The 26,090-nt window shown below is 44.4% G+C and overlaps 1 protein-coding gene across 3 annotated transcripts in view; it reads right to left on the bottom strand.

Moving 5' to 3' along the window:
- Window positions 1-26,090, bottom strand: part of LOC140411047 (histone-binding protein RBBP4) — a 74,863-nt gene that overhangs the window by 9,372 nt on the left and 39,401 nt on the right. For all 3 annotated transcript variants that reach the window (XM_072500037.1, XM_072500046.1, XM_072500055.1), the window contains exons 7-12: window positions 21,186-21,346; window positions 14,889-15,015; window positions 13,563-13,640; window positions 7,261-7,337; window positions 3,795-3,852; window positions 1,221-1,331 (exon numbers count right to left, since the gene is read on the bottom strand). In XM_072500037.1, coding sequence (XP_072356138.1) covers window positions 1,221-1,331; window positions 3,795-3,852; window positions 7,261-7,337; window positions 13,563-13,640; window positions 14,889-15,015; window positions 21,186-21,346 — 612 coding nt within the window. The remainder of the gene's footprint in view (window positions 1-1,220; window positions 1,332-3,794; window positions 3,853-7,260; window positions 7,338-13,562; window positions 13,641-14,888; window positions 15,016-21,185; window positions 21,347-26,090) is intronic.

Genomic DNA, 26,090 nt, shown 5'->3' with positions numbered 1-26,090 from the left:
CTCTTCACGCCACAGTCCTCTCAAAACACAACAGAATCATTGTTGGAATTGAAACCAATCCCCACAGACACAAACATTAGACACACTTGAAACTATATTTTATTTTTAACGTTTACCAATACAAATAAATCCCTTAAAACTACCTTGGTTTTCCTCACTGACAGTATTAGACTGTAGCTATGTATACCAAATTACTGTAATATACCAAGGCTCATCATAGGATTGTTTTAATGTAATTAAGATTAAAGGTATCAAGCCACACAAGGAGATATTAGTTCAGACAACCAAAAGCTTTATCAAAGTTAGAAACCTAGCAGGAGGGAGCCAGAGGTGCCGGGAAGGAATTCTAGAGCTTAGGACCCAGGCGTCTGAAGGCACTGCTGCCAATAGTGGATCAATTAAAATCTGGGATGCACAAAGAAGTCTGAAGAGCACAGATATGAGCATTTGGTTATGGGGTTGGAAGAGATTATAGAGAAAGGGCAAAAACCATGGAGGGATTTGAAAACGAGGATGAGAATTTTTAAATTAAGATGTTGCTCGACTGAGAGGCAGTGTAGGTCGGTGGGCATAGGGGTGATAGGTGAACGGGACTTGGTGCGAGTTAAGCAATGAATAGCGGAGTTTTGGATATCTCAAGTTTACAGTGGTTACAATACAGGAGGCAAGTAATTGCAATAGTGGAGTCTAGTGGTAACAAAGACATGGAGGGTTTCATCAGATGAGCTGAGACAGGGTGAAATTATGGCGATGATGGCCTTGAATGTGGTGGAAAGCTCATTTTGGGATTAAACATAAAAACCTTGGCTGCAAACATCCTGGCTTAATCTCAAACTGTTGCCAGGGAGAGGGATCAAAGTGGTAGCAGTTTCAAGTGGGGATTGAAAGCAATGGCTTATCTTCCCAATATTTAACAAGGAATTTCTACTCGTGCAGTACAAGATGTTGGTGTAAGTGTCTGATAATTTAGCAACAGGGCAAGTGTCAAGAGAGGTGATGGGGAGGTAGAGCTGGGTGTCATCAGCATGTGAAAACTATTGCTGCACTCTGGGATTACATATAACACCAATAATTTCACCAGGTCTTGAGCAGGTTCAAGCATTTGAAGTACATTAGTTGTGCTTCCTAAACACAGAATGCTAGATTTATCTTTATTTACATAATTGTTTTCAATTGACAAAGGAAAATATTGCAGATAATGTGGCAATGTCAAAACTTACCATCTGCCACACTTGCATGATATTGTCTTCAGATACAGAGCAAATTACCCATGGCTCATTTGGGTTCCAAGAAAAATCTGAAATCTTAGCAGTGTGACCACCATGGATAAACTGAAACACAAAACAAGATTATTTTGTCCCCGTTTCCCCAAACTAAAATCAGTACATTAAAAAGTTAACCATATTTCCATAACTTTAAGACTCTAATTTCTTTCTTCTACAGGGCTAGAGCCAAATGGCCTTCTTCTGTGCCGTATGACTTGGACTCTTTTGCTTTTCTTTATTATACTTGGTTTTCTTTTCCTTTTGCTTGTACCTATAACCCGTTCCCTTCCCTTTTCCTGTAGAAATCCCACTGTTGAGGGGAGATTGCAACCACGCTGTGGCTGATGAAGTACAATAAAAAAAAAGGCAGCATTTTCATGCCTAATGCATTTGAACATCAAGATGCACGATTTTGGCACTTTTGAGTTTTACTCAAATGTAAAGAAAGAAAATGAATTTGGAGTTGTAGAACACCAGGTGAGGCAGCCTACATATGATCCATCTTTCCTGTAATGTATTGTACCAAGCTAAATAACCCTAGAAATAATACACTGGAGCATGTACGGAAACATTTTCATATGAGAGTAGGAGCAGGTGTGCGAGGGAGCACCCAAAGGGGGTGCGGTGCAACTCTTCAGAAAACCAGCAGAGACACGACAGGCAAAATGGCCTCCCTTTTAAGAACAAAAAACTAGGAGCAGGAGTAGGCCATCTGGTCCCTCAAGCCTGCTCCGCCATTCAATGAGATCATGGATGATCTTTTGTGGACTGAGCTCCACTTTCCGGCCCGAACACCATAACCCTTAATCCCTTTATTCTTCAAAAAACTATCTATCTTTATCTTAAAAACATTTAATGAAGGAGCCTCCACTGCTTCACTGGGCAAGGAATTCCATAGATTCACAACCCTTTGGGTGAAGAAGTTCCTCCTAAACCCAGTCCTAAATCTACTTCCCCTTATTTTGAGGCTATGCCCCCTAGTTCTGCTTTCACCCGCCAGTGGAAACAACCTGCCCGCATCTATCCTATCTATTCCCTTCCTAATTTTATATGTTTCTATAAGATCCCCGCATATCCTTCTAAATTCCAACAAGTACAGTCCCAGTCTACTCAACCTCTCCTCGTAATCCAACCCCTCCAGCTCTGGGATTAACCTAGTGAATCTCCTCTGCACACCCTCCAGTGCCAGTATGTCCTTTCTCAAGTAAGGAGGCCAAAACTGAACACAATACTCCAGGTGTAGCCTCACAAACACCGCATACAATTGCAACATAACCTCCCTAGTCTTAAACTCCATCCCTCTCGCAATGAAGGACAAAATTCCATTTGCCTTCTTAATCACCTGTTGCACCTGTAAACCAACATTTTGCAACTCATGCGCTCGCACACCCAGGTCTCTCTGCACAGCAGCATGTTTTAATATTTTATCATTTAAATAATAATCCCTTTTGCTGTTATTCCTACCAAAATGGATAACTTCACATTTGTCAACATTGTATTCCATCTGCCAGACCCTAGCCCATTCACTTAGCCTATCCGAATCCCTCTACAGACTTCCAGTATCCTCTGCACTTTTTGCTTTACCACTTATCTTAGTGTCGTCTGCAAGCATTGCCCTTGGTCCCCATCTCCAAATCATCTATGTAAATTGTGAACAATTGTGGACCCAACACTGATCCCCGAGGGACACCACTAGCTGATTGCCAACCAGAGAAACACCCATTAATCCCCACTCTTTGCTTTCTAATAATTAACCAATCCTCTATCCATGCTACTACTTTCCCCTTAATGCCATGCATCTTTATCTTATGCAGCAACCTTTTGTGTGGCACCTTGTCAAAGGCTTTCTGGAAATCCAGATATACCTTTTGTGGTACAATTATTGTACAAAATATTCAAAAGGACTTTACTGTGCTGAATGAACATGAAAACCTCAAGATTATACAAGGTACATTCCAATGGAGTGGTAAGTTCGTATTATACAATGTTCGCAATTGAGTTTTTTTAAGTTAATGATTTAAATTCTTCACAGGATTTATTTCAACAAAACTAAAATAAGTCTTCTACACAAGAAATAATGAGTTCTGCTTTGTGCATACTGCTCATAATCAGCCATACTGAAATGCTCAAAAGACACAGATTCAGCACGAATCGGTCTTCTGGCAGCTGTCAGTAAGCTCACTAGAGATCAGAGTTCTGAATGCAGGCAATGGCTACATTGATAGGCAGGGAAGGTCAGGTCCAAGTCTAGGTTCTTCAGTCTGCACCAAGTTAGCTGATCTCAGCGAGGAAGAACACTCAAGTGAAAACCAACCAGCAACAAGGGAAAGAAAATTACAATAGCTATCCATTGAAACATGGTATAAACTGTGATGCCTCTCAAATTCAGATAATTATTATCCGGATTTTCACAAGGCTTCAAATGACTGCAGCCACCTGTAGAATCTAGTTGTAGTACAAATCACTATTTCAGGAAACCCATAAGTGGGGAAAAAGGAAAGATTGTATGTTGGAAATTTAATCACTCACCAACAGCTCTGGAGGGCCATCTTCTGCATCTTCAGGAGACTGTTCCTCTCCAATTTTACTAGAAAATAGAAATCCATTAGAAAAATATTAATGAGAGAAATTCTTCAGGTGGTAGCAGATACAAAGTCCACCATTAACCAACCATAGAAGGAAACAAAGTCTATTCGGCTCACTGCATTCAAGAGTCAACTGTCCGAACAGTGGCTTTCAAAAGCAAAACTAGATTCAAGATTTGTTTTCCATTTCTAAAAATCCCCAACATACGTCATTGCCATAATAATAAAAGCAAAATACTGTGGATGCTGGAAATCTAAAATGAAAACTGGAAGTGCTGGGAAAGTCAGCAAGCTTGGCAGCATCTGTGGAGAGAGAAACAGGGTTAACACTTACAACTCTTCTTTGGAACTGAAGGGAGGTAGAAATACGATGGATTCAATACCGTTGGTGGGGGCAAGTAGAGCAAAAGGGAAGGTCTGGGATAGGGTAGAGGATGGGAGAAACTAAATAAAGTGGTAATGGTTGTAAAGAAACAAAGCCTTGGTCAAGAGTAGATGTTAATAACAGAATAATGAATATCTTTGCCTGAAATTAAAAACATGGAAACAAGTTACAGACAAGAACTAGGCAAAACACAATCAAAAATGGAGTTCATGATCTGAAGTCAATGTTGAGTCCAGAAAGCTGTGAAGTGCCGAACTGGACGATGAGATGCGGCGCCAGAGCTTGCATTGAGCTTCAGGAGAACATTGTAGCAGGCAGTGAACAGAAACGTGAGCCTAAGAGCAAGGTGGTGAATTAAAATGGCAAACAACTGGAAGCTCCAGTTGTGGATTAAGCAGAGGTGCACCTCAAAACGGTCAATCATAGAATTTATAGTGCAGGAGGCGGCCATTCGGCCCATCGACTCTGCACCAGTCCTTGGAAAGAGCACCCTACTTTTTTTTTTTAAAAATAATAAATTTAAAGTACCCAATTCATTTTTTCCAATTAAGGGGCAATTTAGCATGGCCAATCAACCTACCCTGCATATCTTTGGGTTGTGGGGGTGACACCCACGCAAACATGGGGAGAATGTGCAAACTCCACACGGACAGCGACCCAAGGCCGGGATCGAACCTCGGTGCTGAGAGGCAGCATTGCTAACCACTGCGCCACCATGCTGCCCGAGAGCACCCTACTTAAGCCCACACCTCCACCCTATCCATGTAACTCCACCTAACCTTTTTTTGGGACACGAAGGGCAATTTAGCATGGCCAATCCACCTAACCTGCATGTCTTTGGACTGAGGGAGAAAATCGGAGCACCAAGAGGAAACTCACGCAGACACGGGGAGAACTTGCAGACTCCGCAGACAGTGACCCAAGCCAGGAGTCGAACCTGGGACCCTGGAACTGTGAAGCAACAGTGCTAACCACTGTGCTACCATGTCACCCAATTTGCATCCCAGTGTAGTGGAGGCTGCACTGTGAGCAGCAAATGTAGACCAAGTTGGAAGTATACGTAAATCACTGCTTCACCTGGGAGAGTTTAAGAGCTTGAAAAATGAGGAGAGAGGTGGCAAGAGGACAGGTGTTGCATCTTCTACTGGGGGTGGGGGTAGAAATCCTTTGTTGAGGACAAAGGAGGACATGTCAGATGTGCAACTGTGAAAGGTAGCATTAGAAGAACAAATACAATAGAGGTGGAGAAATTGAAGAAAGTAATCAAAGGACAGAGAAGTACAGCACAGGAACCGGCCCTTTAGCCCTCAACGCCTGCGCCGAAAATGCTGCCCGTCTAACCCAAAACCTTCTACATTACTGGGGTCTGTATCGCTCTATTCCCATGCTATTCATACATTTGTCAAGACGCCCCTCAAACGTCACTATCGTACCTGCTTCCACCACCACCTCCGGCAATGAGTTCCAGACACCCACTACCTTCTAAGTAAAAAAACCCACTAACCTCACACCTAAACTTTGCCTCTCACACCATAAACCTATGTTCCCCTAGTAATTGACTCTTCCACCCTGGGTAAAAGCTTCTGAGCACTCTTGTCTATGCCTCTCATAATTTTGTACACTTCTATCAGATCGCCTCTCAACCTCTGTCGTTCAAGTGAGAACAAAGTTTATCCAACCTCTCCTCATAGCTAATGCCCTCCACACCATCTCACTGATGCCCACTCATTTAACCTGTCCATATCTCTTTGCAACCACTCTGCGTCCTCTTCAAAACTTACATTTTCAGCTAGTTTTGCATCATCAGCAAACTTAGTTCTCTGGGCAGAATTTTATACCCCCATTCCGTTGGCAGGATTTTCTAGTCCAGTTCAAGGGCAGGAAAATGGGATTAGAATAAATAGGTGTTTGATGGGCAGCACAGACAGGGTGGGTAGAAGGGCCTCCTTAAGAGTTGGAAAACACTGACTCTATGAAACAATGTATCTATTAGAACAGTCGGCCTTGTAAGCTGAATCAAACCAGTACTACATGGAAATGAAGATCAAGGAAAAGTAGCACTTAAGAGACATGGGCACCAAAAGAAACATACCTAAAAATAAGATTTGTGTAGTTCAATAACTTCTTAAACTAACCAGTTTAAAAAAAAATTTAAATATTAATTTATGAGACAAGTGTTGCAGGCCCATCCTTAATTATCCTCGAGATGGTGTGCCGCCTTCTTGAACCGCTGCAGTGTGTTGTAGGAACATCGTAGTGCTGCTGGGCAATTCCAGGATTATGACCCAGTGACATCATGAATGTGACATGAGGGAAAACATTTTTAAATTTTAATTACTTTCCTTCAATACAATCGCCCCTACATGAGCAAAGCTAGCAATAAGAAACAGATTCCAGGGATAAACAACCGTAGCCAAAAAGGATAGATTGGAGAGGTTGGTTCGGTTTAATTTGAAAAAAGACAGAGAGCAAACTCGGAGGTATTTAACAGATGTATTCAAGATGGAGGGATATGCACAGGATAAATAGTGTGAAACTATTCCCTCACAAGAGTAAGAGAGCACAGATTCAAAATAATGGGCAAAAGGATTAGCAGTGATGAGAGGAAAAAGCTTTTTCATCCAGAGGGTGTTTGGAATCTGAATGAAATTGAGGGGTTGGTGGAGGCAGGTTCGATTGAGGTACTCAAAAGGGAATTGGATTACTATCTGAAAAGAAAGAATGAACAAGGTTACCGAGATAAGACAAGGCAGTGGGACTAGGTAGAACATTCCTTCAGAGAGTCGGTGCGGACTCAGTGGGCCAAATGGCCTCCTTCTGCACTGTAAAGATTCTGCAAGAAGCAGAGAATTGAAGAAAGTTGTATTTTCAGGGAACACAGTGCAGCACTTTGCCATGCTAAACATGGCTACAAACCCCCATCAGCATATCCACGAGGGTAAAGCAGAGATTTGAACCGAAACACAAAGCTCCAAGAGTTGCAACTCTGGGATCAGTGATTGTAGTAGGTTAGTGGAACGCCTACCTCAAATCCCACACATTCAATCTGCGATCTGTTCCACTTGATGCCAGGATTGTTTCATTATGAGGAGACCATTGAACCTGTTGGTATTAACAGAGATGCCTTATGTGGATATAACTTTGCAAGCAAAAAAAAAATATTACCCCATTCTCATGAAATGAAAAGTCAAAAGATCAACTGTTTTGAAATTGGAGGGGTAAGAAAAAGGGAAGGTTTAGCAAAGATTTTGTTGGTCACTTAATTTTCATGAAACAAACTGAACACGAAAGTGAATTCAGACTTGCACAAAATCAAATCCTTTTGGAACTTCTACAAAGAGACCATATTTCAAATGCCTTTATTACATCTGGTATAATTAGATTTAGACAACAACTCCATTTCAAGGTCATAACAGGTGGACAGTTGAAGACTATGACTCTTCTATTGATTACAAAAGTAAAGTGCTGTAGATTCTGGACATCTGAAACAACAGAAAATATTGGAAATACTCAGGTCAGCTGAGCAGCTGTGAAAAGCAAGTTCATGGGCGGGATTCTTCATTCCGCCACACCAGATTTCTGGTGCGCGCGCCCCCGGTGTTCTCCGTCTCGCCAGCCGGTCAATGGGGTTTCCCATTGTGGGCAGCCCCAAAGCCGTTGGGAAATCACCAGGCTGCCGGCTCAACAGAGAATCCGGACAGCGAAGAATCCAACCCCATTACTTTTCATCAGATCAGATAAAAAGGCAGCACCCTGAAAGTGGGCTGAATTTTTCCCAAAAGCTTCAGAACCTCAACGTCATGACCAACTAGGTGTCCTGAGCCTGCATTTGCCAGCAGCAATCTTCCCAGAGGTAACTTCTACCAACTACTGAAGGTCAACGGGCAGGGGGGGCTCCCAATGCAGATGGGTCTAAGGGCCTGCAGCTCTGGAGCATCAGCAGCTGTCAGGAGAGGTCGCTGCTTCTGACCATGTTAACAAGTACAAGAGCACCTCAACCCAAGAGATACCCACAGAAGCATGGGTACACATACAAATCTATGAAGGCCAAAGTTGTTAGGACCCCTGGAGCAGAGGGGGAAGCCCTCTGAATAGTTCTTGCCTATAGCCCCAACAAAGGGGAAGGGGCAAAGAGCCCTGACATTTTTCATTTAAACAATAAATCAAAATATAAAATATCCAACCAGATTTCCCTAGAACAGTACATTGATTTGGGAAATTCTCACGGTATTATAAAGTAGATTAAAAATTGACCACATAATAAAGATATCAAAATAACACTGATTAAGTCTAAATCAAAAAGACAAAGCAGTCACCCATTGTGTTGCATGTCATCTGTGATCAGTTGACAGTACACTCACTCGCCTTTGAATCACAAGCCTCCAGGTTAAAGTTCCACTCCAGGGATTGTGCACAAAAATCAAGGCTTGACACTCAGTGCTGGTCTATGGGAGTTTGCCAAATGCAAATTAGCTGCCATTTTTCCTACACTACAAAAGTGACTTCCCTTCAAAAAGTACTTATTCAGTTCTAAAGCCCTTTGAGTTGTCTGACAGTGATAAAAAGCACAAGTGCTATATAAATGCAAGTATTTCTTGTGTAACCTATGACAACTGGCCATAAGAAGCAATTCTCTGATGAAACAGTTTATTTTCTATTAAATGTCGATGAGGTGACCAACTATCTAAATTATATCAATTTCACCTTCACCACATTCTCAGAACCTATGGAAAATGACCTTCGATGGATTAAGTCCATTTTTCCAGTCTTACCTATCTTTGTAGATTACGAAAGTGTACCAAATACAAGGACAAATACAAATTATGATGATCAACATAAAGCCAGTGTGATCAAAAATATAATTTTGCAACATTTAAAAAAAAAAAAATATCTGCAACGAAATGAGCCCACAAGATAAAAGACAGAAAGCTTATTTTAAAAATGTGATAATCCAACTTAAAGATAAAAATATATTTTCTTTCAGCCTTACCTCAAGCGGATCTGCTGTGTGCTTGTGAAATATAAAAAACACTAACTGTACGAGGATCCTGAATTTATAGACTAAAATCTTTTGGCCCGTTCTCACTCACCTCCATCCCGCTAAAGAGACGTTACCTGCCGGCTGGTTGTGAGCGACAGCCGGCTGATAATCCACCACAGGAAACAAGACGAGTTGGAGCTGAGTGCCCATTTCATGGCCGCAGCTTGAAGGAAAAACATTATTTGAGGTCTGAACCTAAAACCTATTCAGGCCTCTTGACTGCTAGGTTCAACACTGCTGAAATTTTGTCCATTTAGCTCCAAGTAGAAAATCTGTTCCAACATACCTCAGCACCAGTTATAAATACTCTGCAGTCATGCTGCATTGAACAACGTTACTGTATACAATCTGGTGCAACAAGCAAAAGTTACATTCCTGAATTTTGCTTAGTTCCTTCTACAGCAAGGTCGTTTAGCAGAATAAAGTTAAGTGTTTTTTTCCACCCCTATTATAGCTCCAACCTGATTTTGACTGATCAATCACTCACTTAATTCTGCAGACTACTATCAGCTGATGCTTCAAAACAAGTTCATGCAACACCTCTGATCTTGCAACTGATCTGCTGGACAATCCTCCAAAAAGCTTTGCTACTTTTTTGTACATGAATCTGTCTTCAGTACAAGCTTACGTGGCTGAATAGAATATTTTCAACTAAGTCAGTTTTTGCAACCTACTTTGTACTTTAACATGTTGCAATTGCATAGGGTGTTGTTGCAATTGTACAGGGTGTTGGTGAGACAACATCAGAGTATTGTGTCCACTTTGGGTCACCTTATTTGAGGAAGGAAGGATGTGGTGGCATTGAAGGCAGTTAGAACATAGAACAGTACAACACAGTACAGGCCCTTCAGCCCACAATGTGCCAACCATTTATCCTAATCCAAGATCAACCGAACCTACACCCCTTCAATTTACTGCTGTCCATGTGTCTGTCCAAGAGTCGTTTAAATGTGCCTAATGATTGACTCCACCACATCCGCTGGCAGTGCATTCCACGCACCCACCACTCTCTGTGTTAGGAATCTGCCTCTGACATCTCCCCTATACCTTCCTCCAATCACCTTAAAATTCTGTCCCTTCATGACAGCCATTTCTACCCTGGGGAAAGGTCTCTGGCTATCCACGCCTCTCATCACCTTGTACACCTCTATCAAGTCACCTCTCTGCCTTCTTCGCTCCAGTGAGAAAAACCCGAGCTCCCTCAACCTTTCTTCATAAGACATGCCCTCCAGTCCAGGCAACATCCTGGTAAATCTCCTCTGCACCCTCTCCTAAGCATCCACATCCTTCCTATAATGAGGCAACCAGAACTGGACATAATATTCCAAGTGTGGTCTAACCAGGGTTTTATAAAGCTGCAGCAAAACCTCGCGGCTCTTAAGCTCAATCCCCTGTTAATGAAAGCCAACAGACCATGCGCCTTCTTAACAGCCCTATCAACCTGGGTGGCAACTTTGAGGGATCTATGTACGTGTACCCCAAGATCCCTCTGTTCCTCCACATTTCCAAGAATCCTGCCTTTAACCCTGTATTCAGCATTCAAATTAGACCTTCCAAAATAAATCACTTCACATTTATCTAGGTTGAACTCCATCTGCCATTTCTCAGCCCAGCTCTGCATCCTTTCAATGTCCTATTATAACCTGCAACAGGTTTTCTAATGCTTTTCTAATTGGAGGGCTGTGACCAGTGGTGTTCCACAGGGATCAGTGCTGGGACCTTTGCTGTTTGTAGTGTGTAATATATATATATATATATATATATATATATAAAAATGATTTGGAGTAAAATGTGACTGGTCTGATTAGTAAGTTTGCAGACGACGCAAAGGTTGGTGGAATTGCGGATAGCGATGAGGACTGTCAGAGGATACAGCAGGATTTAGATTGTTTGGAGACTTGGGCGGAGAGATGGCAGATGGAGTTTAATCCGGACAAATGTGAGGTAATGCATTTTGGAAGGTCTAATGCAGATAGGGAATATACAGTGAATGGTAGAACCCTCAAGAGTATTGAAAGTCAAAGAGATCTAGGAGTACAGGTCCACAGGTCACTGAAAGAGGCAACACAGGTGGAGAAGGTAGTCAAGAAGGCATACGGCATGCTTGCCTTCATTGGTCGGGGCATTGAGTATAAGAATTGGCAAGTCATGTTGCAGCTGTATAGAACCTTAGTTAGGCCACACTTGGAGTATAGTGTTCAATTCTGGTCGCCACACTACCAGAAGGATGTGGAGGCTTTAGAGAGGGTGCAGAAGAGATTTACCAGAATGTTGCCTGGTATGGAGGGCATTAGCTATGAGGAGCGGTTGAACAAACTCAGTTTGTTCTCACTGGAACGAAGGAGGTTGAGGGGCGACCTGATAGAGGTCTACAAAATTATGAGGGGCATAGACAGAGTGGATAGTCAGAGGTTTTTCCCCGGGGTAGAGGGGTCAATTACTAGGGGGCATAGGTTTAAGGTGAGAGGGGCAAGGTAGAGTACATGTACGAGGCAAGTTTTTTTACGCAGAGGGTAGTGGGTGCCTGGAACTCGCTACCGGAGGAAGTGGTGGAAGCAGGGACGATAGTGACATTTAAGAGGCATCTTGACAAATACATGAATAGGATGGGAATAGAGGGATACGGACCCAGGAAGTGTAGAAGATTGTAGTTTAGTCGGGCAGCATGGTCGGCACGGGCTTGGAGGGCCGAAGGGCCTGTTCCTGTGCTGTACATTCACCTGAGGAAGGAGCAGCGCTCCGAAAGCTAGTGACATCGAAACAAACCTGTTGGACTTTAACCTGGTGTTGTAAGACTTCGTACTGTGCTCACCCCAGTCCAACGCCAGCATCTCCACATCATGTACATTTCTTTGTTCTTTGTTCTAGCCCTGAACACTATCTACAACTCCACCAAACTTTGTGTCATCAGAAAACTTATTAACCCACCCTTCCACGTCCTCATCCAAGTTATTTATAAAAAACACAAAGAGCAGACGTCCCAGGACAGATCCCTGTGGGGCACCACTGGTCACTGACCTCCAGGCAGAATACTATCCATCCATTATCACTCGCTGTCTTCTTTCGGCCAGCCAATTCTGTATCCAGACAGCCAAATTTCCCTGTATCCCATGCCCCCTAACTTTCTGAATGAGCCTACCACGGGGAACCTTATCAAATGTCTTACTGAAATCCATATCAAATGCCTTACTGAAATCCATATACACCAAATCCACTGCCCGACCTTCAATGTCTTATCACATACTCAAAGAATTAAATGAGGCTTGTGCGGCATGGCCTGCCCCTCACAAAGCCACGCTGGCCATCTTTAATCAAACTATGTTTCTCTAAATAATCATGAATCCTATCTCTCAGAATCCTTTTCAGTATTTTGCTCACCACAGGTGCAAGACTGACTTGGTCTGTAATTTCCAGGGATTTCCCTATTCCCTTTCTTGAACAGGGGAACAGCATTCACCTCCCTCCAATCATCCGGTACTACTCCAGTGGAGAGTGAGGATGCAAAGATCACCGTCAACGGCGCGGCAATCTTCTCCCTCGCTTCCTGCAGTAACCTTGGGTTTATCCCATCAGGCCCAGGGTACTTATCTATCCTGATGCTTTTCAAAATTTCCAGTACATCCTTCTTCTTACTATCAATCAGTTCGAGGCTATTAACCTGGTTCACACTGTTCTCAGGAACAACAAGGTCCCTCTCTGAATACTGAAGCAAAATATTCATTTAGAGCCTCCCCTGCAAAATACTCATTTAGGGCCTCCCCTACCTCACCAGTTCACCAGACTGATTCCGAGGACGAAAGGGTTGACACATGAGGAGAGATTGAACAGTTTTGACTTATACTCAGATGAGGGGACATATGATCGAGGTGTATAAAATACTAAGAGGGATTGATAAAGTAAACGTCAGCAAAATGTTCCCCCTTGTTGGGCAATCTAGAACCAGAGGTCACAAATATAGGTTGAGAGGCGGTAGATTTAAAACAGAGATGAGGAAGAACAACTTCTCGGAGAGGGTGGCAAATTTGTGGAACTCGCTGCCTCAGTGGAGTCTGGATTATTAAATGGTTTCAAGAAGGAGATGGATATGTTTCAGTTTTTAAAAATGGGTTAAAGGGATATGGGGAACAGACAGGGAGATATATTTGAGTCCAGGAAGAGAGAGATCGGCCAAGATGTGATTGAATGGTGGAGCAGGCTCGAAGGGCTGAATTGCCTCCTTCTACTCCTATTTCCTATGTTTGCAATGCATTTTGCAGTTTTTGGTGTGAGAAGAGTAACATTTGTACCTGGAAGATCTCATCCTTGTGTGATTCAAAGGAATGCAACTTCAGTTTCAGGTTTCTCAAATCCCACAATGCCACAGTCTGGAGGAAGAAACACATTTTTTTAGTAATATTTTACATCAATAATTAAAAACTAGAGAAGATGACTTAAAAAACAAGGTAATGGATATGTATGACTGGAGAAACCTAAATGCAGCTATAAAAAAAACCTGAAAATGCAAATGAAAAGGAACTTTTCAAGCTGGAAAGTAATGATTGCAGCACCCCAGGGATCACTTTCAGAATTCTTCAAGCACCAAACAAGTCTGTAGATTATCATAGAATTTACAGTGCAGAAGGAGGCCACTCGGCCCATTGAGTCTGCACCGGCTCTTGGAAAGAGCACCCTACCCAAGGTCAACACCTCCACCCTATCCCCATAACCCAGTAACCCCACCCAACACTAAGGGCAATTTTGGACACCAAGGACAATTTAGCATGGCCAATCCCCCTAACCCGCACATCTCTGGACTGTGGGAGGAAACCAGAGCACCCAGAGGAAACCCACGCACACACTGGGAGGATGTGCAGACTCCGCACAGACAGTGACCCAAGCCGGAATCGAACCTGGGCCCCTGGAGCTGTGAAGATGGCAGAATAGTACCCAATATGCCATTAAGGCTTATCCTAGATGGACTCCAATAAAGGGAATAGCTGATATAATGCAAAAATCACCAAATAAACATATACAATGTAAGAAAGCTGGCTTATGCATGCAGTATTTTAACAAGAATAGCCAAATCTGTTCTTCAAATGTGTAAGTGGATTCTAATATAGAACTTCAAAATTAATTTGAGATATTTTGCAGATTTTGTCCTGGTTTAGGATGTGGAAAAAGCTGCATCAAGCAAAAATACAATTCAATGTGATTCACACAATGAAATCTCCACAACGGTCATGCAGCAATGTGGCAGCTGATTTCACTCAATGGCTGGCAAAATGAATGTACTACTGCACATAATAATATGGACATAAACTGCATGTGCTAGGTTCGAACATGGCGAATGTTTGGCAATCCAGGATACCCTTATCAGAGGGTAGGATTGCATCTTGGCTGTCAGAGGACAGCAGCCAAGCTCATCAACCTGTATATCGTCTTGGTATGATCCATGTTCTGTAATCTTGCGCAAATGTTTTTGGGTGCAAATTGAGCTGATATTTAATTTCTACAAGGGAAGTAATGAACAAGACCTTTATAACTTTCTTCATGCATTTGCAAACTGCCAACAGATTGATCTGCCCTCTGGTAGAACAGGAAAACATTCTAGCACAAGCTCCCAAATGTCTCACCTTGTCAGCAGAACCAGTTGCCAAGATAAATTCACTGTAAGGATTGAAGGAAAGACAGTTCACTTCTGCTGTGTGTGCATCAACAGAATGGCTTGGCTTAGATGTGTTGTTAGATCTGGTATCCCAGCTGGAAATTTTTTAAAAATTGAATTGAAAGCAAAAATGAAAACAAGATTTTACCCATCCCTGCAACTTTGCACCATTTAACCACAAATACAACATGACATTTTACAGGACTAGCAACATGAGGCTGCTTACATACACAAAATACACCGAGGACCCTGGTAGGATGCAAATTACAAGTGATGGGCATTTTTCTGTCAGCTACAACATAATCAGAAACTCCTCCAATTATTTTAAATGGGTACTTGGTGGCATTGACAGAGACCCTGGCAGACGCAGTGTCCACTATCATTTGGGGATAATGCATTGCACTTAAGAATCCACAGAAGGGGAGGAGAAAAAAAATCTTAGCCAAAGGAAATTAATACAAGGACATAAGAAATAAAAGTAGCCCAGACAGCTCAAGAGTCTGCACTGCCATTCAAAATGATCATTGTCACCTTTGGCCTCAATCCCACTTTACAGTTTGCTCCCCAAAACTCTAGCTCAGCCATGAATACACTTAATGATGAAGCATCCACAAACAGTTTTAGGGAGAGAAAGAAATCGAAAGCCCACAATAAAGATTGATTAAAATTGTTGTTAAAATGGGATAGTTAACAGGCGGTGTTGCACATACATGTACTGTCTCTTTAAGCACATATTGAGCTTCCTGATGCTTCATTCTACTGTCTCAGAATTAAAAGCAGTTTAAGCCTCTAATCCCCACTGTTGCAATTAACAGCCTTTTTGATCAGTTCTGTTTCTCAGAGCATATATTTACTTGTATTTCAGTTCTCTGAATATGCTACTGAAATTGTAACCAGCAAGGTAGAGAAGAGGAAAACCAGTGGATTTTGAAAGAGCATTCAATAAATGTCCATGGGCGGCATAGTGACAGTGGTTAGCACTGCTGTCTCCCACGCCAGAGGATCCAGGTTCATATAATCCCTGGAGTACACGGACGCTCTGAAAAGTACTCCACTCAAGCTTACCACCGCCCTCACATTAACCCCTCAACCTAACAAACACATCTTTTTTGGACACTAAGCAGCAATTTAGCATTGGACTGTGGGAGGAAACCCACACAGACACGAGGAGAATGTGCAAACTTCACACAGTGATCCAAGGCCAAAACTGAACATGGGTCCCTGGCGCTGTGAGGCAGCAGCATTAACCACTGTGCCATTCAATTTTAGCCTTGGGTGACTGTGTGGAGTTTAGTTTACAAGTTCTCCCGGTGACTGTGTGGATTTCCTCCATGTGCTCCCACAGTCCAAAGATGTGGTTAGGTGGAATAGCAATGCTAAAATTGTGCCTTGGTGTCCAAGGATGTGAACATTGAGGCGTTCCGGTGTAGGCCATGGAGTGAGTGGTCGTACACAGGTCAGTTCCGGCTTGAAGGCATTGGTTTGGGCACTTGATAACCATTAGTGGGGTAGCTCTGGCAGGAAAGTGGTGCAGAAGGTGTAGAGGGAGAAGTTTCCCCCAAAAATTGGCATATCTACTAGCTACCAGACTCGGCAAAAAAAACAGTTAAAGACCTGGCTACGGAATTGGTGCAGCAACAATTGTGAAAATAGCAGAACGGGAAGGGTCATTGCCAGTGGAACAGTTGATGGCGAATTTCATCAGCAAAGGAAGGAGATGGTACGGTGACTGGTCGAAGGCCATTGAGGGAGCAATAGCACTTCTGCGAGGAGCGATGCAATGTGTTGAGAAGTGCCTTGACGCACAAGGGGCAACGATAGGAGAGGTGGAGTCCGACCAAAATGATCGGATCGTGACCCTGGAGGCCAAGGACCTGGGGGACCTGTGCAATACGTTGAGAGTGAAGGGAAGGTGGAGGAGCAGGAAAATAGGTCCAGATGGCAGAACCAGCGGAGGGTGTGGAATGAACGAGCGCCACAAAATAGATGTTGACTGGGCCGGTGGAGGACAGCGGGGCGGGGGGGTGCTGTGCTGGACAAAGCCCAGAGGTGGACAGGGTCTACAGGTCTTTAAGGCAGAGGCTGAGAGCGGAGGAGCCGCCAGGGGCAGTGATTATGTGGTTGCACAAATTTATCGAGAAGGAAAAGATTCTACTATGGGCCAGGGAGAAGCGAGACTGAATGGGAGGGGAATCGTGTCCGAATATATCAAATTATTGGTGTGGAACTGGTGAATAGGCATGCAGGATTCAACAGGGACATGGCGGCGTTGTGCCAGCGATAATTCGGTTTAGGGTGCTGCACCCAACAAAACTATGAATCACATTTGTATGCCGGAAGTACTATTTTGAAACGGCAGAAGCGGCCAATGACTTCATAAGGGACCATAAATTTGGGGCAAAATTGAGAGTTGATGCAAGATGGTGGAGCTGCATCAGTAATGGTTGATGGATATGGTCTGTTGGAGGGTATTTTTTTGTTCTTTATTTTTGTAAATTTGTTGGGGGGGTGGGGGGGGGGGGGGGGTGGTGGTGGTAATCCACCCCCCCCCCCCCCCCCCCGTTTGCTGAACCCAGGTCCTCGGCGCCGTGAGGCAGATGTGCTAACCACTGTGCCAACTTGCTGCCCGAACAGTTATGAAGTCAATGTTCATCTTTATTCCAAAATGACTGCAGTACAAGAGTAAATAAATTTTACTAGAATTGTATAGGGCTTTGTTAAGATCACAATTAATAATCTTTATTATTGTCAGAAGTAGGCTTACATTAACTCTGCAATGAAGTTACTGTGAAAAGCCCCTGGTCGCCACGTTCCGGCACCTGTCTGGGTACAGGAAGGGAGAATTCAGAATGTCCAATTCACTCTTTTGGGGCTTGTGGGAGGAAACCGGAGCACCCGGAGGAAACCCATGCAGAAACAGGGAGCACGTGCAGTCTCCGCACAGACAGTGACCCAAGCGGGAATCAAACCTGGGAACCTGGCGCTGTGAAGCAACAGCGCTAACCACTGTGCTAATGTGCCGCCCAATTTCTTATCACTTCCTCATTATCTCAAACTAAAGGGACGATCCTTTAAAACAGAGATGAGGAGGAATTTCTTTAGCCAGAGGATGGTGAATCTGTGAAACTCTTTGCCGCAGAAGGCTGTGGAGGCCAAATCACAGTGTATTTAAGACAAACACAGATAGGTTCTTGTTTATAAGGGGATTAGAGGTTATGGGGAGAAGGCAGGAGAATGGGGTGAGAAAATTATCAGCCATGATTGAATGGCGGAGCAGACTCGATGGGCCGAGTGGCCAAATTCTGCTTCTATGTCTTATGGTCTTATTATCCAATCTAACTTGAGTAATGCCACACCCACATGTTCTGTTCCTGCACCAGACTCTGAAAAACCTTCTTCATTGCCATGTCCAGGGTTGTGGGGGTTAAGATGAAGCCATGCCCACTTGTGGCAGTCTTTGGGGTGTCAGAGCATCCAGAGCTCTTCACATGGAAAGGAGCAGACCTTTGAGGACCTGTTCGTAACCAGCAGCACAACACAGCAGAGAGACTGGGAGGAAGGCCCTAAATGCCTGGAGGGTCACAGATTTAGATTCATTGTCATGTGTACTGAGGTACAGTAAAACGTATTGTTTGATGTGCAATCCAGGCAGATCGTTCCATACATGAAAAAACAAAGGACATACGATAAATACAGAGACATCGGGTGAAGAATACGGAGTATAGTGCTGACAATAGTAGTGAAGATGCGTAGAGTGATCAGTTCAGTCCATAAGACAGTCATTCAGGAGTCTGGTAACAGCAGGGAAGAAGCTATTTTTGAATCAGTTATTGAGGGGTCTCAGACTTTTGTATCTTCTGCCTGATGGAAGAGATTGGAAAGAGAATAACTTGGGTGAGAGGGGTCTTTGATTATACTGCCCACTTTCATAAGGAAGTGGGAGGTGTAAAAAGAGTCAATGGTTGGTAGGCGGGTTTGTGACTCTGTAGTTTCCTATTGTCTTGGGCCGAGCAGTTGCCATTCCAGGTTGTGATGCAGCCAGATAGGATGATTTCTATGGTTTATCTACAAAAATTGGTAAGAGTCAATCTGGACATGCCAAATTTCCTTAGTTTCCTGAGGAAGTATAGGCGTTGTTGTGCTTTCGTCATAGCTTCGACGTGGGTAGACCAGGACAGATTGTTAGTGATGTGCACACCTAGGAAATCTCAACCATCTCAAACTCAGCACCATTGATGCAGACAGGGGTGCATACAACATTTTGCTTCCCAAAGTCTATGAGCAGCTCCTTAGTTTTGCTGACATTGAGGGAGAGATTGTGGTCATTACACCATGCCACGAGGTTCTTATCTTCCAGGGCAGCATGGTGGCGCAGTGGGTTAGCCCTGCTGCCTCACGGCACCAAGGTCCCAGGTTCGATCCCAGCTCTGGGTCACTGTCTGTGTGGGGTTTGCACATTCTTCCAGTGTTTGCATGGGTTTCGCCCCCACAACCCAAAAAGATGTGCAGGGTAGGTGGATTGGCCACGCTAAATTGCCCCTTAATTGGAAAAAATGAATTCTAAATTTATATATTATATATATATATATATATATATATATATATATAAAAAACGGTTCTCTTCTTATCTTCCTCCTGCACTCTGACATATCGTTGTTTAAGATCTGACCCAGACCCCTCCCATACCTAAAGAACCAGGGAAGCAGAACATCCTACTCATCTTCTACTACCAACGGTTCGACATGACTCTTCCCAGTCACGATAACCTCAAATAAAATGTTCTTTGCAACAATGCACACCATTGTAAATAAGGAAATGTGATTATGAAGCCTATGGTTATAGACACAGTGACAGTTGTGATATATTTTGTTGATGTGGTTGTTCTTGTTCGGTTTCTTTTTCTTATTTATGTAGTCATGGGTGGTGTAAATTTTGATATTAACTGTTGAAATTCCAATACAAAAGGTAGCTGCAAGAGGTCAGAAGCTGGGAATTCTGCATTGAGTAACTCGCCTCCCAGCTCCCCAAAGCCTGTCCATCATCTACAAAGCACAAATCAAGTGCCATAGAAACACTACATTTGCCTGGTTAAGTATCACTTCAGTAACACTCACGATTCTGGCACCATAGCACTGCTGCCTCATGGCGCAGAGGACCTGGGTTCGATCCTGGTCCCAGGACATTGTCTGTGTGGAGTTTGCACATTCTTCACGTGTCTGCATGAGTCTCAACCCCACAAACCACCCCCCCCCCCCCCCCCCCCCGCAAAACAAATGTGCAGGGTAGGTGAATCGGCCACGCCAAATTGTCCCTTAATTGGAAAAAAAGAATTGTGGTTTTTTTTTAAATTAAAAGATGCTGACACCATCCAAAACAAAGCAGCTCATTTAATCATTCATCGCAGATAGAGACAGCAATGTGTATCAACAAGATGCACTGCAGCAATTCACCAAGGCAGCTTCAACTTATCTTTCACATCCACAACCGTGATAATCCAGACGAACAAGGGCAGTAGATGCATAGGAACACCATCTACAAGTTCCCCTCCAAGCAACACATCATCCTGACTTGGAAATATACTTCTATTCCTTCACTGTCAAATCCTGGAACTCTTCCCCAACAGCATGTACACATGAACTGCAGCAGTTCAAGAAGGCAGCTCACCACCACCTTCTCAAGGGCAATGAATGCTGGCCTTACCAGTAATGCCCACATCCCAGAAATGAATTAAGAACATTGTGAAAGAAGGTGGCGGTGAAGGTAAGTCTTGAGAAAAGCAACAGAAAAATAGGCCCAAGTTAGTATCAACAGAAATGTCTCATTTTTGCAGAGTGGGCTTGTTTACAAACAACCAATCAGGTCATAATAAATAAGCCTAATATGTCGAGTGTGCGTAGCTGGAGGTTTATAAAGATCCTCAGCTTTACTTCACAATTTGTAGAAAGAAGAATAAAATATCCCATGATTACATTTCTACTCGGGGAAATAAAATGGGATAACTATTTATTTCCTGGGATTTAGAATGCATGTTGAGACGGAATGTGTCAATATAGTTCAACACAAGGGTTTCATTTTCAACCATATTCGGTGTCAGATTCAAATTCGCTTATACTGCTATTTAATTATCACTTGGTCTTCCAACTAGTCACTTGCCTCATCTGAATGTTGCACGCATTTTCAGTGCAGATTTGCACTATCTGCAGTTATTTTTGCCTTTTGATCTCGAGGTTTTATTTAAATGACCAGGAAAAATTCACCAACTTACATCATTAGTTTCTGATCATCTGCCACGGAACCAAACAGAGACTCATGCAGCAAGTGCCATGACACATCTTCCACTACTGCTGTGTGACCAGTAAAGATAGTTTTTGCATCAACTACTTTTCCTTCTTTAGGTACAGCACTGATATCCCATAAGCAGATGGTCTGGAGGAAGGAAAAACAGTTACAGGTCATTTCCACAACATGCGAGTTATCTTATCTTGGGTTGTATGGATTTCTGCTGTACAGATGTGCCAACCTACCCCATTAGTAATGTTGCAAATAAAATTTTATTTGCATGCCACACATTAACCTGAAAAAACAGATTCTAGCAAAAAAGGTAGTAGGTTGTAACGGTCATCAATAAAGCAGGAATTTTGCAAAAAGTGCACACAAAGCACATCAAAATACACAAACATTAAAATAAATCTTACTTGAATTGCAGTTTATCATATTTAAAATTTGGATCATTTTAGGGGAAGCATGGTGGCTAGCACTGCTGTCTCACAGCACCGCGGTCCCAGGTTCAATCCCGGCTCTGGGTCACTGTCCGTGTGGAGTTTACGCATTCTCTCCGTGTTTGCGTGGGTTTCGCTCACACAACACAAAGATGTGCAGGGTAGGTGGATTGACCACACCAAATTGCCCTTTAATTGGAAAAATGAATTGGGGACTCTAAATTTTATTTTATTTTTTAAATTGGATCTTTTTTTTTTTAAATTCATAACCACCCCTTTACTGTTCCAAAACAGGAAACAAATAAACCAGGTAAGAACATTTCAGTTTATAGTGAAGTGAAATTAACACAGCACACTGAATTGATCACTTAAAAGCATATTTCCTGCCTATATTTTGATTGGCTATTTTACATCAATGGCGTACTGCTTTTAAAACAAGTATAAAAAGGCCATCATAGGCATTACTGGTCACCATCTCAAAAACAAACTCAAAATGATTTGCTGCAAACTAACAGCACTCATGCTTATGAGTCAGGATTACTAATCAGTAGACATATAGAGCCATCAGTTTTTCTGCTTACATGATGGTATGCCCTCAGTTGTTCACATGTAATAACTCCATGAGCTGTCGAACATGGCCAACTTATTTGCCAACATAGTTTACATAAGAAATATTAAAAATTATTTGAAGGGAACTTCCAGGTGCGGCGATGACCAGCTGAGTCGCACGTTTCGGCAGCTCCCGGTGAAACGGACTTTTGGGCTCTTGATAGGAGCCCCAACGGCAATTTTGACGGCTAAAAACACTGTGCGGTAAACCAGAAGGGAATCCCCCCTGGACACGGATGAAAAAAGGAGGAGAAAGTGGCCGGATTGCAGTGGATCCTTTAGAACAGCGGCAAGGAAGGCAAGCAAAAACCAAGATGGCGTCAGAAGGTGGCAGTTTAACATGGGGCCCTGAACAACAAGAGTTCTTGAAATACTGTGTGGAAGAGCTCAAAAAGGAAATGAAGAAAGAGCTGTTGGCCCCGATACTACAGGCGATCGAAGGGCTAAAGGAGGAACAAAAGACCCAGGAGCGGGAGCTTCGGGTCGTGAAGGCAAAGGCAGCCGAGAATGAGGACGACATACAGGGCCTGGTGGTGAAGACGGAGATGCATGAGGCACATCAGAAACGATGTGTGGAAAGGTTGGAGGCACTGGAGAACAACGCAAGGAGGAACAACCTGAGGATTCTTGGTCTTCCTGAAGGTGTGGAGGGAGCGGATGTCGGGGCATATGTGAGCACGATGCTGCACTCGTTAATGGGAACGGAGGCCCCGGCGGGTCCGTTGGAGGTGGAGGGAGCATACCGAGTGATGGCGCGAGGGCCGAGAGTAGGAGAAATTCCGAGAGCCATAGTGGTGAGATTCCTCCGTTTTAAGGATAGAGAAATGGTCCTTAGATGGGCAAAGAAAACTCGGAGCAGTAAATGGGAGAACGCGGTGATCCGCGTTTATCAAGACTGGAGTGCGGAGGTGGCGAGAAGGAGGGCGAGCTTTAATTGGGCCAAGGCGGTGCTTCATAAAAAGAAGATAAAATTTGGAATGCTGCAACCGGCAAGACGGTGGGTCACATATCGAGGGAGGCACCACTACTTTGAGACGGCGGATGAAGCATGGACTTTTATTGTGGAAGAAAAACTGGAATGAGCGGGTTATTAAAAAGAACGTTTGAACAAAGTGGTGGGGCGAATGTGGGGGGCAAAGAGGGGGGTTAAAAAGGGAGGAAAGAGGAGTTTTATGTACTAATCCTGCGATGTGGTAACTTTTCTCTCTCCCACAGGTGGTGATGGGGGGGGGGGGGGGGGGGGGGGGGGAGAGGAGGGGAGGTGGAGGATTGGGGGCGGGGCCAAGGGAGAAGCGCGGGCTTGGTTCCCGCGCTATGATAATCATGGCGGGAATAGAGAAGCAGGAAGGAGGGGGCGTCGCATGGTGCGAGCCGAGGTCGGCCAGAGTTTGCTGACTTCTGGGAGCAACATGGGGGGAGTAATTACGCTAGCGGGGGATCTAGCCGGGGGGGGGGGGGGGGGATTACTGGGTTGCTGCTGCTGGGGAGAGGGGGGAGCTGGTATGGGAGGGGATGGGCGGGGGGGCACCGCCTGGGGGAGATACAGCTGCGTGGGAAGCGGGTGAGGAGCTGGAAAAAGGTGATGGCTAATCGACAGGGGGGGGGGGGGGGGGTAGGAAGCCCCCCAACCCGGTTGATCACGTGGAACGTGAGAGGGCTGAACGGGCTGATAAAGAGGGCACGGGTACTCGCACACCTTAAGAAACTTAAGGCAGATGTGGTTATGTTACAGGAAACGCACCTGAAACTGATAGACCAGGTTAGGCTACGCAAAGGATGGGTGGGGCAGGTGTTCCATTCGGGGCTAGATGCGAAAAACAGGGGGGTGGCTATATTACTGGGGAAGCGGGTAATGTTCGAGGCAAAGACTATAGTGGCGGATAACGGGGGCAGATACGTGATGGTGAGTGGCAAACTACAGGGGGAGACGGTGGTTTTGGTAAACGTATATGCCCCGAACTGGGATGATGCCAATTTTATGAGGCGGATGCTAGGACACATTCCAGACCTAGAGATGGGAAAGCTGAGAATGGGGGGAGATTTTAATACGGTGTTGGAACCAGGGCTGGATAGGTCGAAGTCCAGGACTGGAAGGAGGCCGGCAGCAGCCAAGGTACTTAAAGATTTTATGGAGCAGATGGGAGGTGTAGACCCACGGAGATTTAGCAGACCTAGGAGTAAGGAGTTCTCGTTTTTCTCCTATGTCCATAAAGTCTACTCGCGAATAGACTTTTTTTGTGCTGGGAAGGGCGTTGATCCCGAAGGTGAGGGGAACGGAGCATACGGCTATAGCCATTTCGGATCACGCTCCACACTGGGTAGACTTGGAGATAGGGGAGGAAACAGGAGGGCGCCCACCCTGGAGAATGGACATCGGACTAATGGCAGATGAGGGGGTGTGTCTAAGGGTGAGGGGGTGCATTGAAAAGTACTTGGAACTCAATGATAATGGGGAGGTCCAGGTGGGAGTGGTCTGGGAGACGTTGAAGGCGGTGGTTAGAGGGGAGCTGATATCAATAAGGGCACATAAAGGGAAGCAGGAGAGTAAGGAACGGGAACGGTTGCTGCAAGAACTTTTGAGGGTGGACAGACAATATGCGGAAGCACCGGAGGAGGGACTGTACAGGGAAAGGCAAAGGCTACATGTAGAATTTGACTTGCTGACTACGGGCACTGCAGAGGCACAATGGAGGAAGGCACAGGGTGTACAGTACGAATATGGGGAGAAGGCGAGCAGGTTGCTGGCACACCAATTGAGGAAAAGGGGAGCAGCGAGGGAAATAGGGGGAGTGAGGGATGAGGAAGGAGAGATGGAGCAGGGAGCGGAGAGAGCGAATGGAGTGTTCAAGACATTTTATAAAAAATTATATGAAGCTCAACCCCCGGATGGGAGGGAGAGAATGAGGGGCTTCTTGGATCGGCTGGAATTTCCCAAGGTGGAAGAGCAGGAAAGGGTGGGACTGGGAGCACAGATCGAGGTAGAAGAAGTGGTGAAAGGAATTAGGAGCATGCAGGCGGGAAAGGCCCCGGGACCGGATGGATTCCCAGTCGAATTCTATAGAAAATATGTGGACTTGCTCGCCCCGGTATTGACGAGGACCTTTAATGAGGCAAAGGAAAGGGGACAACTGCCCTGACTATGTCTGAAGCAACGATATCGCTTCTCTTAAAGAAGGAAAAGGACCCGCTACAATGCGGGTCCTATCGACCTCTTTCCCTCCTAAATGTAGATGCCAAGATCCTGGCCACGGTAATGGCAATGAGAATAGAGGAATGTGTCCCGGGGGTGGTCCACGAGGACCAAACTGGGTTTGTGAAGGGGAGACAGCTGAACACGAACATACGGAGGTTGTTAGGGGTAATGATGATGGCCCCACCAGAGGGGGAAACGGAGATAGTAGTGGCGATGGATGCCGAGAAAGCATTTGATAGAGTGGAGTGGGATTATTTGTGGGAGGTGTTGAGGAGATTTGGTTTTGGAGAGGGGTATGTTAGATGGGTGCAGCTGTTGTATAGGGCCCCAATGGCGAGCGTGGTCACGAATGGACGGGGATCTGCATATTTTCGGCTCCATAGAGGGACAAGGCAGGGATGCCCTCTGTCCCCATTATTGTTTGCACTGGCAATTGAGCCCCTGGCGATAGCGTTGAGGGGTTCCAAGAAGTGGAGGGGAGTACTTAGAGGAGGAGAAGAACACCGGGTATCTTTGTATGCGGAAGATTTGCTACTATACGTGGCAGACCCGGCAGAGGGGATGCCAGAAATAATGCGGATACTTGGGGAGTTTGGGGATTTTTCAGGGTATAAATTGAACATGGGGAAAAGTGAGTTGTTTGTGGTGC

Source organism: Scyliorhinus torazame, chromosome 1, assembly GCF_047496885.1.
Source record: "Scyliorhinus torazame isolate Kashiwa2021f chromosome 1, sScyTor2.1, whole genome shotgun sequence".
In the NCBI taxonomy this organism is placed as follows: Eukaryota; Metazoa; Chordata; class Chondrichthyes; order Carcharhiniformes; family Scyliorhinidae; genus Scyliorhinus; species Scyliorhinus torazame.
This window is presented reverse-complemented; position numbering and strand designations above follow the sequence as displayed.